Source organism: Bos indicus, chromosome 22, assembly GCF_029378745.1.
Source record: "Bos indicus isolate NIAB-ARS_2022 breed Sahiwal x Tharparkar chromosome 22, NIAB-ARS_B.indTharparkar_mat_pri_1.0, whole genome shotgun sequence".
NCBI lineage: Eukaryota > Metazoa > Chordata > Mammalia > Artiodactyla > Bovidae > Bos > Bos indicus.
The window spans coordinates 53,376,255-53,403,243 of record NC_091781.1 but is presented as its reverse complement, the minus strand read 5'-3'; the positions used below and the strand labels follow the sequence as shown (position 1 = coordinate 53,403,243).

The 26,989-nt window shown below is 49.1% G+C and overlaps 1 protein-coding gene across 2 annotated transcripts; it reads left to right on the top strand.

Moving 5' to 3' along the window:
- The first annotated feature begins 9,319 nt into the window (after positions 1-9,319).
- Positions 9,320-25,331, top strand: CCR9 (C-C motif chemokine receptor 9). Of its 2 annotated transcripts, XM_019985133.2 has the most exons (3): positions 9,320-9,442; positions 16,241-16,285; positions 23,150-25,331. In XM_019985133.2, the coding sequence occupies exons 2-3, from the start codon at positions 16,265-16,267 to the stop codon at positions 24,230-24,232; spliced, it is 1,104 nt and encodes a 367-aa protein (XP_019840692.2). In that variant the 5' UTR covers positions 9,320-9,442; positions 16,241-16,264; the 3' UTR covers positions 24,233-25,331. The 2 variants fall into 2 exon arrangements, with proteins under 2 accessions (XP_019840692.2, XP_070632919.1); XM_070776818.1 differs by lacking the exons at positions 9,320-9,442; positions 16,241-16,285 and adding an exon at positions 19,852-20,202.
- The last annotated feature ends 1,658 nt before the right edge of the window (positions 25,332-26,989 follow it).

Below are 26,989 nucleotides of genomic sequence, written 5' to 3'. Positions count from 1 at the left end.
CGAAGGGATGAGCAGTCTGATGCTATGTTTAAGCCACGCTGCTCTCCCGTGTCTGCTGGTAGGTCCTTTATTTACTGTATGTCTACCTAACAGGTCTGTCTGCAGGACACGGACATTTTGCCTTGGGGACTGTATATTTTAAAACTGCATCTTAGCGGAAGCCCCTTGCCATCTCATGCAATGGCTCTTCCTTTCCATACGTCAGCATACATGTCACCTCCTCAGAGAAGCCTTCCCTGTTTGCCCATCGGAAATAGCCCCATCCTCTCCATGACCCAGCCACCCTCGATGACAATCACCTTGTGTGGGAGATGAATGTCATTGATGTTCCCAGTTAATGGTCTCCCTCCTTCCATATCCTTTGAGATGGAGTTTGCAGCTGTTCCCACCAAGAGGCAGAGTCTATCTGCATCCCCCCGACCCCCTGAATCTAGGCTGACCACGTGCCTTGCTTTGACTAACAGAACGAGACAGAAGTGATGGTGTGTTAGCTCAGAGCCCAGATCTTCAGAAGCTTTGCATCCTTCCGATCCCAAGTGTTCTCTCTCACCTTCCCTCCCTCCTGCTGTTCTTCCCTCCCTCCCTCTCTCTCTCTCAGAACCTAACCATCAGCATGTGCACAAACCCAGGCGACTCAGGTGGAGGATGGGAGACCACACAGATGAGAGCTATGTTCACCCTAGCCAGCCAGCCCCTCATCAACTTGTTAGCTGACCACAGACACATGAGTAGACCCAGCTCAAGTTGTCTGAGGTTGCCGGGGATGAGAAGAACTGGCCAGCAGAGCCCAGCTTACATTGCAACTTACAGAATCATGAATTAACTAACAATCATTGCTTTAAGCCACTAAATTATGCAGTGGTTCCTTACGCAGCAACAGCTAACTGATACATCTTGCTTATTTCCTTTAGAGCCTTTCTTGGGAAACTCGGTTAGCTCCTCAAAGACTCAGCTTCCTTATATTTCAAAAGGACACACTTTATCTTGTAGCCTTATATGGGATTTAGATAAGATGATGTTGTAAAGCTCTTGGCACAACTAGGGGCTCAGGACACTTATTTATTTCCTTTTTCTCTGGAGAAGAGTGGAGAGTCTCTGTCAAGAGAACGTCTGAGTCATCCTCCTCCAAGAAAGCCCTCAGAGGCCTCGGAACCATTAAGAAGAAATGTTATTAGGAAGGGGACCCAGGGTGAGATAGTGAAGCAAGCCTGTTAAGTGGGTTGAATTTGGTCGATAAGTCCTGCACTGTCATTTAACAGGTTTCTCTGCAATGTTTAGAAGAGAAATTGTTTATCACAAGAAGGGCCAGTATTTTTGCTTTGGTGCCTCCCAAATGCCAAGCTCTCTGATAGCAACATTCATAGCAACTTTATGGAATAGATATTAACGTCCTGTCTTACAAAAGAGGAAACTGAGGCTTTGAGACAAAGGCTACCCGGTAAGTAAGTGTAGAACTGGACAGACCTCAGACATGGCCATGACATCAAGTACCTTCACTAGAAAGTACTGCTCGCTGAGCGCACGCTAAGTGCTAGGCCTTTCTAGGCTCCTTTTATATACTAGCTCTTTTTTATCCTCACAGCAGCTGGGGGGCTACGGAGGGGTACCATCACCATGTTTCAGAAATAAAGGAAGTCTCTTGCCCCAGGTCACACAGGCATGGCGGTCATCCCAAACTGGTTCTAGTGGGAGGCAATTTTCACCCTCTTCCATGACCATTCCCAGGGATGGAGGAAGGTCAAGATATTAAGTCAACAGTAAGTTTAAAACAAGAAGAGAAGTGAGCTAAATCTTTGAGGCCGACAGAAAGGAAGGGTAGGTCGTCACAGAGCAACCCCCAGGACAGCAGAGTGGAAAGGGGCTGATGTCCAGTCTCTTGGCAGAGCACCGTGCATGCAGGACGGTGGGAACCCAGAGAGCAGTTGTCTCCCTCTGGAGTCATCTCAAATGTGGGGGGAAAGGCCTCATCAACACAAGGGAGAGGGGAAGGAATGGGGGTCCCAGGTCCCACAGCGTAAGTACTGAATAACAGATTCCAAGTTGAAAAGATTGCAAGCGGATGTCTTTCTGCAAATGCCTCAGAACCTTGGATGTGCTGTTTGCCTGTTTTGCATATCTGCGTTGTGCTGAATACTCACTCACACCTCTAGGCCACAAGACTCAAGTCTGGGAAAGCTGCTACACATTATTTTGGGGACATATTTTTTCAAATGTGGCTGATTTTGAAAAGCGGGTTGTTACTTCTCAGAAGGAAACCTGTGTTCAATCTGAAGCCTGGGATGGGGTCTTAATTCATGTTTCTCTCTGCCCAGCAGGTAGAAACTCGGTAAGTGTACGTGTGGTCTGCATGTGAGAGACTCTACAGAGAAAGCACCAGACTGGAGGCCTCAGGTCAACAGCCCCCCATGGAGAAGCACTTCTCCGGGCCTCCATGATAGAGACTCGATCTTTGATGTGGTTACTCTGATGTGGCCATTTTGAAACTGGGGACATTTTGACACAGCTATTTTAAAGCCGTGGAAAATTTCTGACTTTTTAAAAACACCACCTTCAAGCTTCTGAAAAAATTAGTAAGTATCAGCGCAGTGTGGGCTCGGGGACACAGTGAGGATCAACATCATAGAGAAAACTGAGAGGGGACGAGGCTGGGGAGGAGGGGCCTATTTTTTATTTACATTTCTTATAGGAAAAGAGTTGAAAGTTTAATGGACTGATTTTTAGGGTCACAAAAAGCCTCCAAGTTAAAAAAAGCCTTTGAGTAATCAAGATAGTGTGGTATTGGTGAAAGAAGAGACAGATAGATCAACGGGACAGAAAGGGGAGCTCAGAAAAGAGACCCCCATGAATATCGCCAACTGGTCTTGGACAAAGGAGCAAAGGAAACACAATGGAAAAAGACAAAGATAGTCTTTGCAACAAATGGTGCAGGAACAACAGGACGTAAATGTGCCCAAAATGAACCCAGACACAGGCCTCACACTCTTCACAAAATTCAACTCAAAATGGATCTTTGAGCTAAATGTAAAACACAAAACTCCCAGGAGGCAACACTAGAAAACCTAGATGACCTTGGGCAGGGCACTTTTTAGATATAACACCAAAGGGGCAAGCTGTGAAAGAAAGAACTGAAAAGCTAGACTTCATTAAAAACTGCTCTTCTAAAGAAAATGTTAAGAGACTGAGAAGACAAGTCATAGACTGGGAGAATGTATTTGCAGAAGACATACCTGGTAAACGACTGTTACCCAAAATATACAAAGAACACCTAAAACTCGCCAATGAAAAACAACCTGATTTTAAAAAAATGGGCCAAAGGCCTTACCAGACACCTCACCAAAAAGATACAGAGATGGCAAACAATCATATGAAAAGATATGAACAATCTTATGAAAAGCTCTTTATCGTATGTCATCAAGGAAATGCAAATTTAAAGAAACAGTAAGATACCACCATAGAGCTATGCTGCTGCTGCTAAGTCGCTTCAGTTGTGTCCAACTCTGTGCCACCCCATAGACGGCAGCCCACCAGGCTCCCCCGTCCCTGGGATTCTCCAGGCAAGAACACTGGAGTGGGTTGCCATCTCCTTCTCCAATGCATCAAAGTGAAAAGTGAAAGTGAAGTCGCTCATCATGTCCGACTCTGTGCGACCCCATGGACTGCAGCCCACCAGGCTCCTCTGTCCATGGGATTCTCCAGGCAAGAGGACTGGAGTGGGGTGCCACTGCCTTCTCCACCATAGAGCTATGCGAATGGCCAAAATCTTCAAATGCTGGCAATGATGTGAAGCTTTAGAAATTCTTATCCACTGCTGGTGGGAATGCAAAATGTACAGACACCTTGGAAGGTTCTTACAAAACCACACATAGTCTTACCATACGATCCAGTAATCAAACTCCTTGGTATTTACCCAAAAGAACTCAATATTTGTGTCCACACAAAAACCTCACGTGAATGCTCATAACTGCCAAAACCTGAAAGCAGCCAAGGTGGCCTTTAGTAGGTGAATAACAAGGAATATTGCAAGAAATAGGTTATCAAGCCACGAAAAGACATGGAGGAAACTTAGATGAATATTACAAAATGAAAGAAGCCAGTCTAAAAAGGCTATATAGTGGACGAGTCCAACCAGACGACATTCTGGAAAGTCAAAACTATGGAGACAATAAAGAGATCACTGCTTGCCAGAGGTCAGAGGGGACAGAAAGATGAATAGGTGGGGCAGAGAGGATTTTTAAGGCAGAAGAACTATTCTGAATGATTCTATAATGGTGGACACACGTCACTACACATCTGTCAAAACCCAGAGAATGCACACCACCACGAGTGACCCTTCATGGACTTTGGGTGATGAGGATACGTTGACGTAGGTTCATCGGTTGTTATAAATACACCACTGTGGGGCAGGATATGGGTGGGGAGGCAACAGGGGATATGTGGGAACTTGCTGTACCTTCTGCTCAACTTTGCAGTGAACCTACAACTGCAAAAAAGTATGTCTGCTTGTCTTGTATAAAGCTTGTCGGCAATCTTGCTTTGTGACTGTCCTCATCACTGCAAAGGTCCCTGACAGTCAGCAGGGTACCCTCCCTCCCTCTGGGCTGTCGGGCCCTAAGTGCCCAGAAGCCTCCCTGGAGGCAGGAGTGGGCAGAAGGGCAGAGCCAGGCAGTGCTGAGGGTTCTGGAGCCGGCGGTGGTCCAGCCAAGGTGAGGTAGAATCAGTGAGCTGGTCTGGCCAACCGGAGCTCACACTGAGTGAGCCTGTAGAGAAACCACGAGGCTTTGCTGGTTTCTCCCTGAAGTTTCCCAGGCAGCAGTCAGTGATCTCTTAGGAATGGAAACTGGATTGGGTCATTGCCTACACAGACCCCTTCAGTGGCTTCCATCACACTGGGCATCAGGTCAACACCACGGACCTGGGCCTCAAGTGCCCACCTCACCGGGCGCCTCCTGGTTCCCCAGCCGCCTCACCCCTCTCTGTCCCTAGCATGATCTTCTCATCCTTGGACACGCCCAACTTCCTACTACCTGTTCCCTGGGCTGGGTTACCCCAATCTTCGGCTCATGGGAATTTATAATCTAGGTCTTAAATGTCACCTCTTTAGTAAGCCCCTCCTAACCACCCGGTGTGAGACGCCCCCTCGGTCACTCCACCATCTCTCCGCTTTAATTCTCTGTCATTTAACTTGGTATTTTTGGTCTTATGTACTGCCCTATCCCTAGCTTTTAGTTCAGCGCTGGCACAGAGCAGGAACTTGGCAAACAGATGTTGAATGAAGGACTCCAATGAGACTGGCCAGTGAGAAAAGGCATGTCAGGGCAGAAGGACTGATGTTTTATCATAAACGGACGGTGCGAATAAAGTCACAAATCCTGCAACTGCTCTCACGATTCACACGCTGCGAGCACAAAACCTCAGGAGGTGTGCGTGATGTTTATTTTCCCTTATAAATTGCGCATATTCTGCAAGAACCGTGCGGCCACGCAATGAACTCTTGACCTCCTCCAGGTTCCAGAGACCTTCATTTCAACACCTTAACCATATCACATCCAATGCTAAACATACCACCACCTTATAAAACCAACACCATTCCTCATATCTCATTTTTATTATGGGCACCCAAGTCTTCCTAGAGCCTCTGAGTGATTCTGCTCCCCCGTTCTACAACCTCCCGCCACTGGCCAGCCCCCTGGTCACCCGCCATGTCTCTCTCATCCCTTTCATTCCTACTGCTGGGCACAGTGTGGACCACTCTTTCTCCCACCCTCTGCCTCTGACAATTGTCTCCTGGGTCATTTCCCAACCTTCAGTGGCTATTCATGAGAACTGATATTAGCAAAATTGGCTACTTCTTTCCTCCTTCCTCTTCTTTCCTGGTTTTAAGTGCTAACCACAAAACACAAAGAATTTAAAGAATCTAACACAACACTGGAAAGCAACTATACTCCAAAAATAATTAAAAAACAAAAAAGAAAAAACAATCCGTAGTTATCCCAGAAAGTCTGCACCGACTTTAAGCCTCCTTGGGCGGGAGGGGCCCTCCTTCAAGCCCCTCTGCCCTCAGGAAGAGAAGAGTGGTCCCCCGCCGCGTACTATAGGGTCAGTCTTCCTACGAAACAGATATCAGCTGCAGTCTAGACCTACACTGTGGGCCAGTGTAGACCTATACTGTGCACTGTGGTGGCCACTGGCTTATGTAATCCTGCTTTTCTTCCTGAATCTTCGATACATACTAGGAAAGACAATCCAAAAGCACAGTGGGGTCTTTGGAAGAGGATAGATTTCCACTCTTCCTTGATTTAGCCATCACCCTCCCATGGGAAGTTCAGAGTGTCTTGAAGGGGTTATCTAAATGCAAACCAATTGCAATTAAATAAAATTTAGAGAAATCCATTTCTGAGTCACACTAAGCACAGCTCGCATGCTCACTGCTACACATGGTGGCAGCTGGGCCACGAACAGCGCAGACACAGGATGTTGTTCCCACCACCTTGTAGAAAGCGCTAACGCACAGCCCTGCTCTAGACCGCCAGCACTTGGATGAGGCTTGTTTTTTCATTAATGTAGCCAAGAGATGATTACTAAACCCTTAGAACGTGCTGCTGAACTGCAGCTATGCCAAGACCTCGTGGTCCTGTGCTCACAGAGTTAGTAGGGAAAGAAAATCCTTATGAACTTTACTCCTTGGAAGTCTAACCCTGGAACGCCTTGAACCCACACTAGTCAGACCCTCACCACCAAATGACCGCTAACCCCTTTAAGACACATTGGACTTCCCAAGGGATGATAAGGCCTTAATCAAGGAGGAGCGGAAATCTAGCATTGCCTTCTTCCAAAGACCCCCCAGTGCTTTCGGAAGATGACTTTCCTAATACATAACGAAGACTCAGGAAGAAGAGCGAGATTACAAACCTAGCCTTAGATCTGGAGACCTTGGAAAGCAGAGGACTGAAGCAAAACTCATTTATTCTCTGCCAGAGACTGTCTAGATGCTCGGAATGTGGGGACAAACAAGCGGAGCCCAGACGCGGCTCTCCCGCTGGCCCCTGCGGCAGCCACCTTGGGCCTTTCCTCTGAGGTAGACCCGAGACGCTGTGGCGCACAGATTTCATTTCACAGTTAGTCCCTCACTGACCTTCAACCCAGTGCAGCCCCAGGCCCTGGGACCCAGAGGGCCTGCACCCACCCCCTGCCCTCTAGAACTCATCTAGGCGAGAATGCAGAGAGAAAAATCCCTGTTGCAAAAGGGAGCCAGCAATGGCCCATAATCACCCAGCTCCGAATTCTACCTGCAGAGAGAGAAACGCAGCAAAGAAAACAAAAGAATGGGGAGTCCCCTCTGAGGAATGAAACAAACTGAGTGACAGCAGAAGGAACCCCTCTCGTTCCAGCTCACTGGAGGCACCCGAAGTTCTCCCTGTTGCCTCCCCAGCCTTGTTATCCCAGCCTCCTCTGCAACCCAGGGAAAACTTGGGAATTCCAAAGTGGCTCATCTAGAACTTCTGGACCGACTTCCAGAACATGTGGACCGCGGGGGCGGGGGTGGGGGCGGGGCCACACAGAAGACAGAATTCTTCCCACAGCAGCACACTGACCCCTTCTCTTGTTCCCTGACCACCGCCCCCAATGCCCCTCCTCCCACCAGACTCACCAGCCACGTGGTGGGCAAGCAGCCCGAGTCAAGAGGAGGTAGAAAGCACAGCCATCTTCCTCGCCCAGGGCGCTTGCCCTTGTAGTGCCAGGCTCAGCCTCCTGGAAGCTTTCCCGGGTCCCAAGCAAACACAAGGGAGGAGCCACGTCACCACTCCCTCCGCCAAGACCCCCAGAAATCAGTTCAGGGGGCATTTGTGTCCCTCTGTGGCCCCTTCCTTCTCTGTCATCATTTGCCAACTCCAAGGGAGAAGTGAAAGGCCACGGCGTTCAGCCGATTCTCAGTCAGGCCCCGTTTTAGACATGATACTCAGTGAATGTGGACGAGGTTAGGGAATTCACGGCTCCCTCAGGCTGCTGAATCAGCCACTGCTTTCATTCTTACTGCTCACTGCGCTGAATGTTTCGTATGGGCTACTTGCTGGCCTTTCCATTTAGATAATAAAGCCAGCTGCATCTTCTGCATGGCTTTGTTCTGTAGGAACTGATGGTGGCTGTGATGGATGGGTCCTGTGCCTGGAAGAACACCGCCAAGGCCACAGGCCGATATATAATATACTGAACAGGCGAACTCAGTCTCACTGCAGTGCTGTGGGGACTTTTTCCCCAGAACAAATCTGAAAAAAAAAGAGTCTTTGCCATAATGACAACAAAGAATCAACTTGAGTCTTTTCTCTGTTCTGGGCATCAGAGGCTGTTGACTGTAGCTTCTCTTTCACAGTTATTCCCCAAATGCCCCTCAAATGCCAGGCATGGTGCCTGGCCCTGGGACCCAGAGAGGTGCAACTGTATCGTGATCGAAGGCTCCACCGTAGCTGCTGTTGCTGGTGAAGACTTGCACGCGTGACTTTGTCAAAAATATAACATCTGTTTAGGTGTTTTTCAAAATGTCACCTGAACACCCATGATCAGTAAGATGAAATGCATCATTGATGCTGATACATCTCATGGATAGTGGTCACATCAGAATAAAATCTTACTGTATTTGACCTCAGTTTTAAGGGGTTCCTGGCTCTCCAACACTCCCTGTGTTCCCAGATGTGTCTGTCCCATGCGTGACCTTCGAAGGTGGCACTGCCATCCGACAGAACTTTCGGAGATGACGGGCCTGCTCCTCACCTGTGCCGTGTACCACGGTAGCCACGGCCACACACGGCTGTCAAGCACCCGAACTGTGGCTACTGTGACTCAGGAACTAGTCACATTGTGATTGATTTGAATTTAAACAGGCAGACGTGGCTAGTAGCTATGGTACCATAGTAGCTGTACGGGTTTAGGTACATCTAAGGTCTAATGGGTCACTCTGTGATGCCCAGGGCAGGGGGTAGGGGTGATCATCACCCCCTCACAGGCCTGTCCAGACAATGAGACCTTATAAAGATACACTTGGGCCAGCTTGATCCCTCTCGATGGGACTCTCCACCTCCCCATCCCCTGAAAGGAGTCACGCTGTCTAGGAAAAGAAATGGCTGTCAGATGATCGGCTTGTCTGAGCATCTTCAGAGAAGACAGTTTTCCCTTCGACCAGCACTTCTTGGCTTTTCAGTTCTGTTTGCACATTACCGACTCTGCTGATTGCTGGAAGCTGCAGCTGGTGACTCCCTCTCCCCACCCTCCTGGCCACCCCACCAGTGATAACTCAGGCAGGGGTGGCCTGGCTTCCTTTCTGGTAGGTAGCAGCCTGCTCAGAGCTCACAGAAGGCTTGCCCCTCGTCCCAGGCAAAGAGCAAGCCAGGCCCTTCCCCAGAGCTGGCGGGGCCGCCTCCTCCCGGAGCCTCACTCGCTGCCCTCCCCCGTGAGTATCACCTTCTTCCTCCTCCCCATCCCAGGGGCGCTGGGTCCTCAGTTGTGTGCTGACACGAAGGCTTCTAAAACCCACTTGCTTGCTCAGTGGCCTTGAGCACCAGGTACTTGGCTAGAAGCTGCCAGGGAGGCAGAGGTGAATCAGGTGGGTGCCTTGCCCAGGCTTCCAGGGTGAGTAATAAGACTGCCTCCCACCCACACGTGTGAGGCTCGGGTTCAAGACAGTCTGTTCAGTGATCTGTTCCTTGAAGGAGGGAGAAGCAAGAGTGGGGGACGGGTGACAAGAAGGTGGGCCGGGGCTGGGAAAGTGAAGCCCCGATGAGGTCCCTGGGTCTGAGGGGCTGTCCCAGGGAAAGTGTGTTTTTGGCAGCATTCTCTGTAGCAACGAAAAACTGGAAACGAGTGAACTCTGCACCAAGAGGTGACTGGTTAAATGAATCATATAGAATCCAGAGAGTGGAACACTTGGCAGCCCCTCAATCTGGTGACATAACTTCACACTGAACTGGCATTAAAAGTGGTCCGTGAGAGACTGTTAACTAGACAGCAAGACAGAAAACGCTTTGGGTAGTCTGATTTCCTTTCCTTCACGGGTTACGTGTGTATGTGGGATTGTGTTAGAATGTCTAAAAGACCGCATCTCAGAAGATTAACACTGGCCATCCTAGGAAAGGGGTGTTTGGGGAGATTTTATTTTCTTCATTATATATGCTTGCTTTGGGGGATTATTTTTTCTTCATTGTGAATACAGTCCTTTACAATCAGATAAAAGTAAAGCTGCTCTATTATAAGTGACTCCTCACTGACTACTGCTTTGTCCTGTCAACATACTTGTCCTCATCAGCTCTTAGCTGGCTGTGGCCCCTTGGACCCTCTGTGGGTGGGCAGCTGCTGGGTCCGGGGCTGGGATGTGGAACAGCCACCAGTGGGCGAGGCCTGCTCCTCCCTCCCCTCATCCAACAAACCCAAGTTCACCTGCCATTTTAGCATCCGGCATCTGACAGCCTATTTGTACAAATATCTGTCCATCTGCTCTGAAGCCTCCTCACATGCCCCTCACTCACAGCCCCTGGGCCCAGTGCAGTGCCTGCCCGGCGAGGGGTGGGCGCCTCACCCAGGCTGGGGGAACAGAGAGAGTCTGCACAGGGACAGCTCAGAGTCCCTGAGGTCATGCAACGTGAGAAAGCAGAGCTTCTAAACAAAAACAAAACGCAAGAGGTGATTCAACTTCTGTGTGGCAAGTTGGACAAAGATCAAAGTCAGGACCTGCCTTCCTGACTCACTTTAGTACGGTATCCAGTTTACTGGGGCTACTATGAGTAACACCATGCGGATTTTCACACTGGTTGCCTTGAAGGACAGCAGAGACTAGAAAAACGATAGATATTAGTGGATCCCAGGCTAAGTTTTCTAATAGGCACTTTCCACTCTTGGAGACGAGCAGCTCCCTGCTCCTCAGGACCCGGCACACACTTGCTGCTTTTCGGCATTCACACCTCTGTGGATATCTCTTACATTTCCCTGACCTGGAGTCATGTCTTCTCCCATCACTGAACGCCCGCATGCTCTTCAGCCTACATGTGTGCGCGCTAAGTTCTTTCTGTTGTGTCTGACTCTTTGCGACCCCATGCACTGTAGCCCACCAGGTTCCTCTGTCCACAGGAATCTCCAGGCAAGAATCCTGGAGAGGGCTGCCATGTCTTTCTCTAGGGGTCTTCCCAAGCCAGGGATCGAACCTAGGTCTCCTGTGTCTTCTGCATTGGCAGGTGGGTTCTCTACCACTAGCACCACCCGGGAAGCCCTCTTCAGCCTACAAGAGCCAGCAAAATTGTTGCCTTCTCAATGAAGCCCTCCTGGATTTTCTCCAGTGCTAGGGACTCGGCTTCCTTCTCCCAATTCCAAAATCATCTCCTAGCATTTCCCATCTTTGGTATTTGCAGCCATGATGTATCCACTGTACTTGAGTGTGAGCTTCTTGAAGACATGGATCATGTCTTGCACAGTATTTAAGCCAAGAAAGTGTATCCGGTGTCCAGGCGCATTGTGTAAGTTAGCTGTGTGGTGAAGCCTGCTTCCTCATCATTGCAGAGTTCTCTGCATCCCGCTAAGAGCCTTAAAGCACAGCACTGCACTTGACCCTGGAAACAAGCCTCTAGAGTAGGTTGGGTGATCACGTCCATTTTACAGACAAGGAAACCAAGGCTAGGGGAGGGCAGGTCGCTCCTTGCTAAGGTCCCACAGGCAGCAAAGGAGGGGCCAAGGAGCAGATGGGGGCCGGTGTGCTCCCCCGCCTCACTCCCCCGGGAGTCAACAGACAAGCAGGCTTTGTAGACGGGGTGGCTCACGCACCCCAGCAGGGCCTCGTGGAGCGGCGGGGGAGACCCGGGGGCCACTGAGCCCAGCCCTCATGTTCTCCCAACAGACGGCAGAGAGGTCCCTTGCTTTTGGTGTGTTTTGTCACTTGCGGGTTTTCCCCTTCTGTTTTTCTCTCCTTCTCAGGGGTCAAAAGAAAATGAAAGCAAGCTCTGACACTTGTGCAGTCTGTGGAATAACACAGACGAAAACTATGTGATACAGGGCAGGAGGAGCAGATGAAAAGGCTCGGGGCGGCGGGGGCGGGGGCGGGTCTTTAGGTGGGGGGGTCTAGGGAGGAATATTTTTCATTTTCCGTTTCACCCCTGGGCTCTCTCCAAATCTTCTATGAGCCCAAAGCACCTTTATAACGGAAGGAAGATAAACCTTTACAGAGAGCCAGTGCAGGATTCCAAAGTGGCCAGTAGTAGACGCAGTGAATTTACTTGCTAGATTTCTTCTTCCAGGGTTAGGAGGAGACGAGTTCCTCCTATGGACAACTTTTGCAAACAGGTGTACAGGACGGAAGAGCGCTGGGGCTTATTTTTTCCTTTTTTTTAAGCTGACAAGTTATTTTTAAGATAGCCCTTAAAATAAAATGTTGTACACAAAATAGAATATGTAAATAGGTTACAAAACCTAAAGGAAAACAACATCCTTGTTTAATTTCCTTCCAGAAAACACTTCAGTACTGACAGCTATCAAGGGTATAACCTTTTATATATTTTTTAAAAGATCATGCATCATAATCTACATTTTGCATGTGTATACCTAAAAATCTTGGTGACCTCCTTGCATCAGTGTGAGGTCTGATTTATTCTATTTATTGGCTACATGCGGTTTACTGAATGAGTGTATCAGAATATTACCTACTGCTGACCCATAGGTTGCCTTTAGTTTTTTTGATTCTGGGGGGGCGGGGAGACAACATATAGGATCTTGTGTGTTAGTCGCTCGGTTGTTTCTGACTCTTTTTGACCCCATGAACTATAGCTGACCAGGCTCCTCTGTCCACGGGATTCTCCAGGCAAGAATACTGGAGTGGGTAGCCATTCCCTTCTCCAGGGAATCTTCCTGACCCAGAAATCGAACCTGGGTCTCCTGCATTGCAGGTGAACTCTTTACCATCAGAGCCACCAGGGAAGCGCATTCATGTACCTTTATGTTCTTTTGTGTGAGTACTAGAAGGGCGTGTTCCCAGCAGATGAACAGCTGAGTCAGAGCTGCTGTGCTCTGTATGTTTCGACAGACACGGTTTAATCCTCCGAAAAAGTCACACAAATTTACTCTCCCCACTGCTGTGTGGAGGCCTTGCCCTCAAACTCTCACCAGCATCATTACCATCAATCCTTATTTTCAACCTGTAACTAGCTAAAACCAAATCCATTCTTTATTCTTCATGTGGCCTCCTCCTTTGGGAATTTGTTTTCTCAGATATTATCTGGCTAATATTTAGTCTTTTTGTGCAAGTTAAAAGGAGGCGACATGGGATGGCAAAGAGTCTGGGGCTACATAGATACTAGAAATATATGAAGTGTTTTCTAACAAATGTCTTATAAACTATATCCCTCTTCCCCAAGATGTATTAAAGTTAAATTAGATGAGTTGAGATTTTTCCATCTTAACTAGGCAAATTTTTACAAAGATTTGTTTCAGAGCATAAGAGAAAAAAAATCATAAAGTCAATGGGGCAATTTGTCATTTGGGGGGAGATTCTTTGAGACGAAGTAAATTTCTTATCAAATGCTCACCTGCTAATCTCACCATCCATTGGTGATTTTCTAATCACAGTAATCCTCTGTACTTATTAGTCGGCACCATAAGGAGAGCTCAGTTTTCTCATTTATTTTTCTCAGTATGGATCCACGGATCCTGATTTATTTGAATGTGCTATAATGACTGCCATCATTATTTAATTTGATGCTCAAATTGCCTCAGATTTGGCTAGTGGAACCCTATCAAGTTGGTGCCTCTGTCCTTTGACAAGCCCTCAATGCCTTTAAACACTTTCTTTCTGGGTTAAAAATCAGTCCCAAGTTCATTTTACAGTTTCCCTGCCCTCACTCTGGAATCAGGCATTTCTCCATGGGGTCCTGGTTCCTTGTCAGGAAGAAAGGTTTTTAGAAACCAAGACCTGGGCACCCAATGGTCATTATATGGTGTGTCCTTGCTTTCACAGCAAGGACTCGCAGCAGAGTCAGGAAATAAGCTAAAACACATAACAACTGTGGCACAGCAGGTCAAGACTCCACCTGCGATGCAGGAGATGCAGGAGACGTGGGTTTGATTCCGGGGTCAGGAAGATCCCCTGGAGGAGGAGGAAACGGCAAACCACTCTGGTATTCATTCTTGCCTGCAGAATCCCACAGAGGAATTTGGCGGGCTACAGTCTACGGGGTCGCAAAAGAGAGTCGGCCACGACTGAAGTGACCGAACAAAACACACTGACACAAACTTATCTGTATCTATTTATCAATCGATTGACTGATCTATCAAACATTATCTGCTTAATCTCTTCTAACCCTAAAAGCCATGAGTTCATACTGAGCCCTCGATTCCCACCGAACAGCCCAAGGCACTTCAAGGCACTTTGGAGGAGCTACTGGCAGGAAGGCTACAAGGAGGAAGTTCTGGGTGTCTTTCCCCCGCCTGCTAACGGCCCGATATGACTCTGAAGAGGGACAGAAACAAGAAGTGTTCATCAGATCTTGCTGTTTTTCCTTTCTTTACTTTAACCACTTTACTGAGATCCAGCTACCAGCTCTGCAAATGTCTGAAGCACAGAGCCCAAGTTCTGACATTCGTGCACCCCCGTGAGATCACCACACTATCATTCCAGTGAGCACAGCGCTCACCCCAGAGGCTCCTTGGCCTGCTCTTGTCCCTTCCTGTCCCTTGCCCTGCCCTGCCCTTCTCTCTCTCTCCAGGAAATCACCGATCTGCTTTCTGTCACTATTGATTAGCTCCCATTTCCTAGAATTTTACACAAGTGGAATCACACAGTATGTACTTTTTTCAGGTTATTTTGAAATTTATCCACATTGCTGTGTGTATCAGCAGCTGTTTCAAATTCACTGTATGGATACTCTACCATGACCTATTCACTCTATTTGAAGGACAGTTGAGCTGTTTCCAGTAGCTGGCTATTACAAACAAAGCTGCCATGAACATTCATATGTCAGTCTTTGCGTGGATATAAGCTTGCGTTCTTCTTAGGCAGATACCACATGGTGGGTGTAACGGGTTTCCGTAGTGGCTATCCCACATGGTATGTTGCTCTTTTTCTTTGAATTGGAGTATGGTTGCTTTACGGTGCTGTGCTTGTTCCTGCTGTACAGCAAAGTGAATCCGTCGATACATACACATCCACTCTTTTTTTAGATTGCCTTCCCATTTAGGTCACCAAGAGCGTGGAGTAGAGTTCCCTGTGCTGTACAGTAGTTCTCTCTAGTTCTTGTCTATTTTATACATAGTCGTGTATCTTTGTCAGTCTCAATCTCCCAAGTCACATGCTATGTTTTTAAAACAACTACACTCTTAGGAAAGCACAGAGAGTCACGAGGCTGTGTTATGAAAACAAGAATAAAAATAGCCCAACAGGTTACAGTTGGATGTATGAGGGGAAAATTTCCTTCCAGAAGCTTGGGGTGTGGGCTGAACATGTTTCTTGGAAACACACTCACTGAAGGTGTATGAAGAAAGAAATGCCCCACTCAGGCACAGACCCTTCCTTGAAAGGAACCAAGCTGTTGTTTGCTTGGCCACAGAGGTGTGGGTTTTGCAGAGATTCGAAACACAAGAAAACGACAGCGGAGATTTGTCTCAGTTAGTTTGGAGGCCCTCTGCATGAGACAACTATGTTTTCTTTGGTAAAGAAATGCAGGACTTCCTTTTCCTGCTGAAGTCAAGGTAGAGCAAACAGGCCCCAAATTTGTAAACTGAGCGCGCAGGGAGGTGTTGGGGTGCTGGGCCCTTCCTGGTGAGGGACTCTGATGCTGGCAGAGGCCACCTCACCCTGGGGTTCCTGCCTCCTGGTTGCCGAGGGGCCCCTCCAGCAGTCAGCTGGAGCTGTCCTGCTGTCCTCAGGGGACACTTGGTGGATAAAATTGGAGTAGCGGCGCCTGGTAGAGAAGCTGAGTTATGAGAAGAAGGGTTAAGGTAAAAAGGACGCGCTGGGAAGACATCAAAGCCCCCAAGTGCTCTCAAAGGAGAAATTTCTTTCAACTCTGGGTTAACAACCTAGATGACTGCGAAATCTAGACTTGACTTGAAATCTATTTAACTCAGCATCAGTATAACATGGATTCTAACTCTAGCTTGGCATTTTTTTTTTGTTCATGAGAACAAACAAATTAAATGCTTCATCTCCATCTCTCGGAACTTGCTCCTGTTCAGTCAAAAGCCAGTCCTCGTTCTGATTTTTGCCCTCTCTTTCTAGAGGCAAGTCTGAGTCTGACCCACCATGGTCCCCACAGAAGCCACAGTGAGTATGGCCACATCCTTGGGCTCCTTGAAATACACTGCATTTGGGGCCTCGTTTCGGGGAGTGGGAAGGGCTCCATTGTGGGGGAAGGAGTGCTCTGTGGTTTCCCAGGACAAGAGTTCTGCTGAGCGATGCTCCAGACAGCTGGTCAGTGCCCAGCACAGAGGGCTGTGCAGACACGAAGCTCTGGAAGAGCTCTGCGGTATGTGTGCGGGGGGCGGGGGGCAGAGGAGAAGGCTGGTTCAGGTTTTACTCATAGGTGAGGGTTTTATGATCTTTACAAGGTGCTTAGTCCCATGTGTCGGTTCTGAAACTCAGACAAAAGAGGGCAAGGGAGAATTCATTTGCTTTTAAAAGACCCATGGTGGGCATGTTAGTCGTGTTTCTTATCAAACATTATAGTCTTTACAAAAAAGCAAATAATGATATATATTTCTCTGAAAGAGGCTAATAGAAATCAGTGAGTACAGCTATGATCCAGAGAATCATTCATGATTTTATAGCCAAATATAATTAATTATAGAATCAAAATTCCTATGCTTTACTTATATTAAATGCTCACAAAAATACCTAAGGATTTTAATTTTGCTTTCTCAAAGGGAGAATCTGGGTTTTACACATAGGTATTGAAGTCAAACATTCTTAGTGGAGTTGACAAATGTCCTCCATGCTGTAGGTTCCCCCCACCTATGGAGAGTGGTGGTTGCCACCATTGACATCAAGTAAGTTATTTATCACATGCTGATGATCTTTAGCATTGCATATCTCATCATGTTTCCCGTAACAACAACAGCAATACCAAAAAGATGATTATTTTGGGCCTGCTGAAGTAACAAGGTGTGTGTAAGTCACTTCAGTTGCGTTCGACTCTTTGCAACCCTAGGGACTGCAGCCTGCCAGGCTCCTCTGTCCGTGGGATTCTCCAGGCTAGGGCCTGGGGCTGCCATGCCTCCTTTAGGTGATCTTCCTGACCCAGGGATTGAACCGAGTCTCTTACGTCTCCTGCACTGGCAGGCAGGTTCTTTACTAGCACCACCTGGAAAGCTGAAGTAACAAAATAAGTCTCTATTTTTCTGACCAAAATTAGAACCGTAGTTTCTCCTGAAACAGAATCTGCTCTTTATCCCCGATGCTGGAAACAGGGCTCATAACATCAGTCATTCGGTTTTATCATTTGGGATCTTGGGAAAATATCCAAACGTTGCAAGGCAGCCTCAGAAAGGAAGAAAATGCACTCAGATAATGACCTTTTGTGATCAAGAGGTGTCCAGCACCACCTACACGGGGACAAGCTGTGACCTCTGTGGCTATGAGCTTGGTCAACAGCCGTGACTTTCCTGGGGCCACTCTTCTGAGGACCAGCCGTGTTCCAGTCACCACCCAGGGTGCCGTGTTCCTCACAGTAAAGGCGGAGCCACGCTAACAGATGAGGAAAGCGACGCTGGGGGAGGGACGGAGGGTTCAAGGTCAAATGGCTCAAAGAAGAGAAGACTCGGGAGGGAGGCCTCGGAAAGTCGGGGGAAGATGGAGTCCAGGAGCTGTAGCATCTTCAATGCCTGGGTCGCAGCTTCTGGGCCAAGGGCTCCCAAGGGGAGGAAGACACACCTGCATGGCCTCGGGAGCCGGGTCCTGTCGGGTACAGCGCCTGGTGGCAGGCACTGGCAGGCAGGGCAGGCCCCTTATCTGCTGTGCACTGAGGTTTGCCCCCAGCAAAAGGCAGTTCCCGGCTGCCCTGGGCAGAGGAAGCCACAGGGCATCCTCTGGTGCCCACAGTCTTTCCGGGATGGGTGGGGGGAGGATGCAGGTGGGGGATCTGACAGCCACTCAGCTCAGGTGCCGGGACTCAGACACTGAGGCTCAGGCTTGGTGTGGCCACTGTAGCTACGGTTTCTCCGGCAGTCATGTACAGACATGAGCGTTGGACCATAAAGAAGGCTGAGCAACAAAGAAATGATGCTTTTGGATTGTGGTGCTGGAGAAGACTCTTCAGAGAGTCCCCTGGACAGCAAGGAGATCAGACCAATCCATCCTAAAGGAAATCAACCATGAATATTCACTGGAAGGACTGATGCTGAAGCTAAAGCTCCAATACTTTGGCCACCTGATGCAAAGAGTCAACTCATTAGAAAAGACTCTGATGCTGGGAAAGATTGAGGGCTGGAGGAGAAGGGGGCAGCAGAGGATGAGATGGTTGGATGGTATCACCTACTCAACGGGCACGAGTTTGAGAAAACTCCAGGAGACAGTGAAGGACAGAGGAGCCTGGCAAAAGTCAGACATGAGTTAGTGACTGAACAACACAACAAGTACACGTGACAGCATCAGAAGGTGGAGAGAAGGTGCCGGGCCTGCAGGGATCAGAAGGTGGAGAGAAGGTGCCGGGCCTGCAGGGATCAGAAGGTGGAGAGAAGGTGCCGGGCCTGCAGGGATCAGAAGGTGGAGAGAAGGTGCCGGGCCTGCAGGGATCAGAAGGTGGAGAGAAGGTGCCGGGCCTGCAGGGATCAGAAGGTGGAGAGAAGGTGCCGGGCCTGCAGGGATCAGAAGGTGGAGAGAAGGTGCCGGGCCTGCAGGGATCAGAAGGTGGAGAGAAGGTGCCGGGCCTGCAGGGATCAGAAGGTGGAGAGAAGGTGCCGGGCCTGCAGGGATCAGAAGGTGGAGAGAAGGTGCCGGGCCTGCAGGGATCAGAAGGTGGAGAGAAGGTGCCGGGCCTGCAGGGATCAGAAGGTGGAGAGAAGGTGCCGGGCCTGCAGGGATCAGAAGGTGGAGAGAAGGTGCCGGGCCTGCAGGGATCAGAAGGTGGAGAGAAGGTGCCGGGCCTGCAGGGATCAGAAGGTGGAGAGAAGGTGCCGGGCCTGCAGGGATCAGAAGGTGGAGAGAAGGTGCCGGGCCTGCAGGGATCAGAAGGTGGAGAGCAAGGTGCCGGGTCTGCAGGGCTTACAAGTGCCCCAGCTTGGGGCTGCAGGGCAGGGCGCTGGCTCTGGCCTTGACCATTCCCCAGGGGTGAGGCTTTGGGCCAGAACCTTCTGTTCCTTGGGTCTGTCTCCTCTATAGTGAAAGTCACTCAGTCGTGTCCAACTCTGCAACCCCACGGACTATACGGTCTATGGAATTCTCCAGGCCAGAATACTGGAGTGGGTAGCCTTTCCCTTCTCCAGGGGATCGTCCCAACCCAGGTATCGAACCCAGGTCTCCCACATTGCAGGTGGATTCTTTACCAGTTAAACCACAAGGGAAGCCCAAGAATACTGGTGTGGGTAGCCTATCCTTCTTCAGCAGATCTTCCTGACCCAGGAATCAAACTTAAGTCTCCTGCATAGCAGGCAGATTCTTTACCAACTGAGCTATCAGGGAAGCCCTCCTCTATAAGATGGTCTCTAACATCTGAAAATCATTCTAAAACCTGTTGAGCCTCTAAAAGCTCTGTCTGGGACAGAAACCAAAGCCTACGTGAGCAGAAGGTGGCCCACACCACTGAGTTGCAGGCCAGCCCCTGGGCATGCTGTGAGACAGTCTCTCATTTACTTAGATCTGTGACTATCAGATCTTGTCACTTCTCTTCTTGATCAAAATTCTAAAAATCATCCGAATGATATAAATACTCCAATTAAGTAGCCCCCTGGGAATAACAGAACCATCCTACGATACTGCCCTATCTAGGGCCCCTCTGTGCTGTGGAGTTCAGGACCCCGCATGCAGGCAGACCACCCTCCCCCCCGTTCCATGACAGGTGAGTCCAGGACCTTTCTCATGGTTCGCTCCACTTCTGTTACCATCACTGACAAGAACACTGACCTTTGGAAGTGGCTTCCTTGCCTGGCGTGTACTCTGGGCTTAGTAAACACTTGCTGAACGAGTGAACAAATCACGTTATTCATCACCAACGAACAAGAAATAAAGAGCTGTTTCTCAAGCTTAAGGTGAGCATGCTGACCTCTTAGTCAGTCAAGGAATAAGATGGTGGGATCTTCACACAAACACCATCCATCCTGGCCAGGTCTGGGCCCACCCACCCCCACAGATTGCTGCTCCTCACAATGGGAGAAGATTCGAGATCTGGCTCAGACCACTGCGCATGGGGGACCACAGGCTGTGAGCAGTGGTCTAGTTGGTGACGATGTCACGTTTTTAAAAGGGTCTAAGAACAACACAGTTTGCTAAGAAATGCTTCAAGGGAAACCTTGGGAAAGAGAACTTCTAGACATTCCAGTAAGATGTGGAAGAGAATGGTCAGCCCCCTCAGAGAAAGACTGGGCACTTCCCAGCAGTACTGACACCCTGTTTCACTCTGTCCCCACGGCCCCTGTCATGTTCCATAAGAGGCATGAGGCAGTTACTGAGTGCATACAACAGAAGAGAAAGGACATACGTTCAAACAGGGTCAGAGCAAACGACAGAACAGTGAAAAAACAGGAAGACTTAGAACTTGCGTTTTCAGCCTAAAACTGAGCTGTCCCACGCGGTAGCCACGAGTCACGTAGGGACTGTAAGCACTTGACATGTGGTCACTCCGACTAAGATGTCCCTTGATTGCAAAATGCACTTAGTCCAAACATAGTCTATGCAACAAAAGGATGTGGAATATCTTGATAACTTTTACACTGCTTGAAAGAAAGTGAAAGTGAAGTCGCTCAGTTGTGTCTGACTCTTTGCAATCCCATGGACTGTAGTCTACCGGGTTCCTCCGTCCATGGGATTTTCCAGGCTACTGGAGTGGGTGCCATTTCCTTCTCCAGGGGATCTTCCTGACCCAGGGACTGAACCCGGGTCTCCTGCATTGAAGGCAGGCACTTTACTGTCTGAGCCACCAGGGAAGTCATTGCTTACATAACGAAATAATATTTTAGACATGCTAGGTTTCATAAAACACATTATTAAGGTGAGACCCACCTATTTCTTTTGACTTCACTTGGCTACTAGAAAATGCAAAATTAAGGAAGTTGCCTTATATTCCTATTAGGCAGCACTGGTCAAAGGGTTTTACTTGGTTACTATACTTGGGCTACCAGTTTGACTGAGCTTCCCAATTACAAAGGGAATCCTCATCAGTCACAAATTCATATGGTTCATGAGTTAAAAAAAACTCTCACCTGTTCTTCAGGAAATACGAAAGCCTTGCTTCACATCTCTTTTATATGTAAATGCCAAATGCACGTCTGAGCTAGGTCTTGATGAGTGGCCACAGAGCTAGACCAAAACGCCCTTGGAGGTGGGGTGCACGGCGAGCTCTTTAGAAGCCACCTCGACACAGTCCCCGGGATAAACTCAGGGCAGCTTGTGGGAAATCACTCAACCCAGAGCTCAGCCAGGGGGCTCCAGTGCGTGCTCTTGGATGGAAAGTGAGTGGGAAATGAGTGGATTTCAGATCCTTACAGTGATCTCTCTAGGTCTTATTCTGACCCAGACCTGAGAACAGCCTTTGTGGGTGGCTTCTCCAGCAAGAGCAGTGTCTCCAGGGCTCAGAGAGCAGAGAGGACAGAAGAAATGGCTTGGCCACCTCAGAATTCCTTCTGGAAGCCAGCTGCCCCTCATCTGGAAGAGGGGCCCACCCCTACCTGGAAGGCCCAGGATTAAATGCACGCACATCCTGCACTCCACACAAGGTCTGGCACGCACTCGGGGCTCTGACAGTAGGGAAGCAAATAAGCTGGTAAATAACTGACATTTATATTTGCAGGGAGATTTTCAGAGGATCCTGTGCCTGAGATGCAAAGGGCGTTTACCCATCAGTCGTGGACAAAGCTATGAGTACAAGTCTTGACACAGGTGGACAGGTGTGTCCAGGCTTCCCCTAGCCTAGGACACGAACTCTTCCTCTGTCACTCATAAAGGTGGCCAGCACTCCGATCCTGTAAGGATATACAGGCTGGCCTTGTGGTCTTGATGAAATTCATTCAATTCCAGGCTTTCTACGTGCGAATTCAATCACTCTGAAAATACGCCTGGAGAGTCCTTAGCTGTACCGAAGGGTGTGTGTGCATGCATGCTTGTGTGCACACTGTGAGGGTGTGAGCGCAGGTGTCTGAATGCGTGCATGTGTGTGCGGGTTGTGTCCATGTGGATACGTATGTGTATTCGTGTGGGCATGCTTGTGTGCATGTGTGTCTGTAAACGTGTGTGCATGTGTGTCTGTAAACGTGAGGGCTTGTGAGGGCTGGCTGCATGGGTGGGTGGCACAGGGCCTCATGCTTAGAAGTGTTACTTGCTTGATTTAATGCTCTGCTGTCTTGAAATTCATAACAAATTCTCAACAAGGGACCCTGAAATCACGCAACCTGTGTTGTTTCCTGTGTATGTCCATGTGCGTGAGGGTGTATACATAAGCGTGTGTGTTCATGTGCGTGCACACGTGTAAGCGGGTACGTGTGTGACTGTTGCTACTCAAGAGAGGATCCATAGCTTTCAAAGGATTCAGGGGAATCTGGACCCAGAGAAGTGTGAAAGCCTCTGAGGACCTTTTAGGGAGCGCAGAGTAGACAGGAGAAGGAACAATCAGACTCGTTCACTTAGTTGGATAAGTTTGCCCACCAGTGGCCCTGAGACCCTCCTTCCATCCCTATGGAGCACCTGTCAAGTGGCCTGTGACTGTTCCTTTGCTTGTGTGTCTCGTCCCAGAGGAGGAAAGTTCCACGAGAGTGGGAACCATACCTGACTCTTCAGCACCTGCTTAATAAACATTTGTTGAATAAATAAATCATTTACAGTCTAAGCAGATGCTCTTGGAATTCCTACTTCCTACACACACACTTCTTCTGCCTTCTCACAGCCTTCTGGGGTTGGAAGGCTCAAGGGCTTCGTGCCTTTGCCATCAGACAGAACCTCCAAAAGCCAGCCCTTGACCCAGTGTCGCCCTGTGTCTCCTTGCAGAGCCTAATCCCTAACCTGTCAGATGACTACAGCTACGATGGCACGCCGCCCATGGAGTACGACGGCAACTTCACAGACTACTTCTGTGAGAAAAGCCACGTCAGGCAGTTTGCGGGCCACTTCCTCCCACCCCTGTACTGGCTCGTGTTCATCGTGGGCGGCGTGGGCAACAGCCTCGTCATCCTGGTCTACTGGTACTGCACGAGAGTGAAGACCATGACCGACATGTTCCTTCTCAACTTGGCCATCGCTGACCTTCTCTTTCTCGCCACGCTGCCCTTCTGGGCCATTGCCGCCGCGGACCAGTGGAAATTCCAGACCTTTATGTGCAAGGTGGTCAACAGTATGTATAAGATGAACTTCTACAGCTGCGTGCTGCTCATCATGTGCATCAGCGTGGACAGGTACATCGCCATCGCGCAGGCCATGAGGGCGCAGATGTGGAGGCAGAAAAGGCTCCTGTACAGCAAGATGGTCTGCTTTACCATCTGGGTGACGGCGGCCGCGCTCTGCCTCCCGGAACTCCTGTACAGCCAAGTCAAGGAGGAACACGGCATTGCTATCTGCACCATGGTCTACTCTAGCGACGACAGTACCAAACTCAAGTCGGCTGTCTTGACCCTGAAGGTCATCCTGGGCTTCTTCCTCCCCTTTGTGGTCATGGCTTGCTGCTACACCATCATCATCCACACCCTGATCCAGGCCAAGAAGTCCTCCAAGCACAAGGCCCTGAAGGTGACCATCACGGTGCTCACCGTCTTCGTCCTGTCTCAGTTCCCCCACAACTGCGTCCTGCTGGTGCAGACCATCGATGCCTACGCCATGTTCATCTCCAGCTGCGCCCTCTCCATCAAAATTGACATCTGCTTCCAGGTCACTCAGACCGTGGCCTTTTTCCACAGTTGCCTGAACCCTGTTCTCTACGTTTTTGTGGGTGAGAGGTTCCGCCGGGATCTTGTGAAGACCCTGAAGAACCTGGGCTGCATCAGCCAGGCTCAGTGGGTTTCGTTCACGAGGAGAGAGGGAAGCCTGAAGCTGTCATCTATGCTGCTGGAGACAACCTCGGGGGCTCTCTCCTTCTGAGGCGGCTTCTCTGAGGTGGGCGGTCCTTTTGGAAGTGTCCAGAAATTCAGACACAGCTTCCCTTACTGACAGGCCAGAGGGAAAGTGGAGAGGGAGAAGGAGTGAGAAGAGGGAAATAGAAAACTCAGAAAGGGATGAATTTGAATAGCATTATTACTTTTGGTCAGGAGTTGCCAAGTTGGACTCTTTAAAACTGACTGGCCATCCCAGGAGACTGCTGCCTGGCTCCTGGCTGCAAAGCCTGTGGTTTTCGGAGGAGGATTAATGAACGACAGACACCGCAGGCCTCCGTGGCTTTGCCACTTGCCTGAGCATTAATGCAGCTGAGCTCTGGAGGAGGCGTTTGATTTCTCGGAGCCCTGGGAATCGCTGTGGCTTCATCTCTTCCAAAAGAATACACAGAAGCATCGGCCATTGCCACAGTCCACGAATGCACAAGGCTTCATGAAAGTTTCTGTCTTTGGAGAATTTCTGCTCTGGTTTTGGGGGCTGATACCCTTGGCAGGTGTTGATCTAGATCCTTCCAAGCAACCTCAGATCCAATTCCCTTCTGCTCTCCTTGATCTCTTTGGGGCCAGTGAGGGTCCTTGTTCCTGTTCTGAAACTATCTGCAGCACTGGTCAGTGAGCCTTTGGGCAATTGACCGTATGAGCATGTCACCTGAATTCTGCTGGCTACCAGCCCACGTCTTCTGGAGACTCTGTGATTCCTCACCTGGCTGCCACGCTGATCTGGGCAGGATTCAGCTTGTCCCCTGGTGCCACTGAAGTGGTCTTCACAACCCGTGCAGGGAGGTTAAGAACCTGGGTTGGCGGGGACCTGGCTCCACTATGGGCTCACTCTATCGAGTGGCTGGTACGGTGGCCACTCTGTTCCCTATGCAATGGCCTGGCCCTATTTGTCCTCTTGTTTCTGAGGCCATTGGAAGGATATTTGCCTCCATGCTTCTCTTTTTCATATTGTATGATACTAACAGTTTTTTTTTAAAAAAAGCTTTCAACTTAGAGATTAGGCTGAAAAAAAAAATGTAACTTACCTTTGTGTCTCTTTTTACTATTTGGCAAATTTATCACATTAAATATTTTCATTTATTAGAAAAGTGCTTTTTAAATGACTGTTTACAAATATCCATTACTTTTCACTTTTTTTTTTTTACCCTGTCTCTATATTTTAAATGTGTACAGAGATCAAACAGCCATATTAGATTTTGAAGAATAAGAGACTGGGATAAGGAAATAACACTTCCAAAATACCATAAAACCATTTTGGCTGAACAGTTTCTAGTTTCTTCTCTGGGCAAACTTCTCTTCCAAGTGTCTCCGGTGAGTCCATTGGTATTTCCAAAGAAGACGATCAGAACAGGACCATGAACCGTCCCAGCTCTGCCACTTGCTTCAGAGAAGGCATCTCGTTTTCCCAGTGGGCTGTGAGTTGCCGTGGTTTCAGTTCCAAGGCCATCCCTTGCAAAGGGGACACCAAAGCGCCGGACTCTGCAACAGCATCCTTTTCCCCGTCCACTTCTAAACTACACGTCAGCGAGGAGTACAGTGCGCAGAAAGTGGACCACAGCAAGGAGAGCAAGAGAAAACGCACAAGCCTTGCCAACCCACCCCAAGTGTGGGCAGTCGGTGGCAAACCAGCATTGGCCTGGGACCGGCAGGTCGACGTGGGTCCCAGCACAATAAGAACCACCTACAGTCAGGGGGAGGATGACCTTCGCAAGGCAATCTATGGACACAGCTGTCCATGTGGCCACCTTTTCCAGAAGAAGACTCAGATATCCTTTGAGAAACCCAGAATAAGCAACAGGAATGGGCCAAACCTAAATAACCCTGTGCAGTTCAGTGGAAGAACTTGACTGGGTTTGGTTTATTCATCCCGTGCCCTTTTGATACTTCGGTTCTGGTACTATGTCCTGGGGGCTCCACTGGAGCTGAGGATTGGGGGAGGGACGGGAGGAGGAGGAATGAGCCACGACTGTGCTTGTCCAATCTCCTCCAGCCGAGAGTCACTTATGGGACACCATGATGGAGATTAAGTGGCAGTTCAGAGGTAGTTTGAACTGAACTACATGTTAGTTTTGCCAAAAAAGGTCCAATCAGTCAAAGTTATGGTTTTTCCAGTAGTCATATACGGATGTGAGAGTTGGACCATAAAGAAGGCCGAGGACCAAAGAACTGATGCTTTCAAATCGTGGTGCTGGAGAAAACTCTTAAGAGTCCGTTGGACTACAAGGAGATCAAACCAGTCAATCCTAAAGGAAATCAACCCTACTGATTCATTGGAAGGACTGATGCTAAAGCTCCAATACTTTGGCCACGTGATGCGAAGAGCGCACTCAGTGGAAAAGACCCTGATGCTGCGAAAGACTGAGGGCAGGAGGAGAAGGAGGCAATAGAGGATGAGATGGTTGGATGGCATCACTGACTCAATGGACGTGAGTTTGAGCAGGCTCCAGGAGATAGTGAAGGACAGGGAAGCCTGGCGTGCTGCAGTCCATGGGGTCACAAAGAGTCAGACATGACTCTGCATCTGAACAACAACAGAGGTAGATAAGGCTTTCATGGACTCTACTTTCCCCCCCTCTGATTTTTAGGAAAGGAGACGAATGCCACAAGAACCACGAAGCCTGCACTGAGCGCGATGACCACCCCTAGTTCCAAGGGCCTCCTTTAGCACCTGCCTGACTGTCCCAGTCCTACCGCAGCGTCAAAGCAGGACCAAAGATAGGTGGCAGCTGTATTATATTTTAAAGAC

Bases quoted from the DNA above. Each gene is read 5' to 3' on its own strand.
- CCR9 (XM_019985133.2), top strand. From the start codon at position 16,265: ATGGTCCCCACAGAAGCCACA. The intron at 16,286-23,149 runs GTGAGTATGGCC...GTCTCCTTGCAG, and splicing joins TGGTCCCCACAGAAGCCACA to AGCCTAATCCCTAACCTGTC.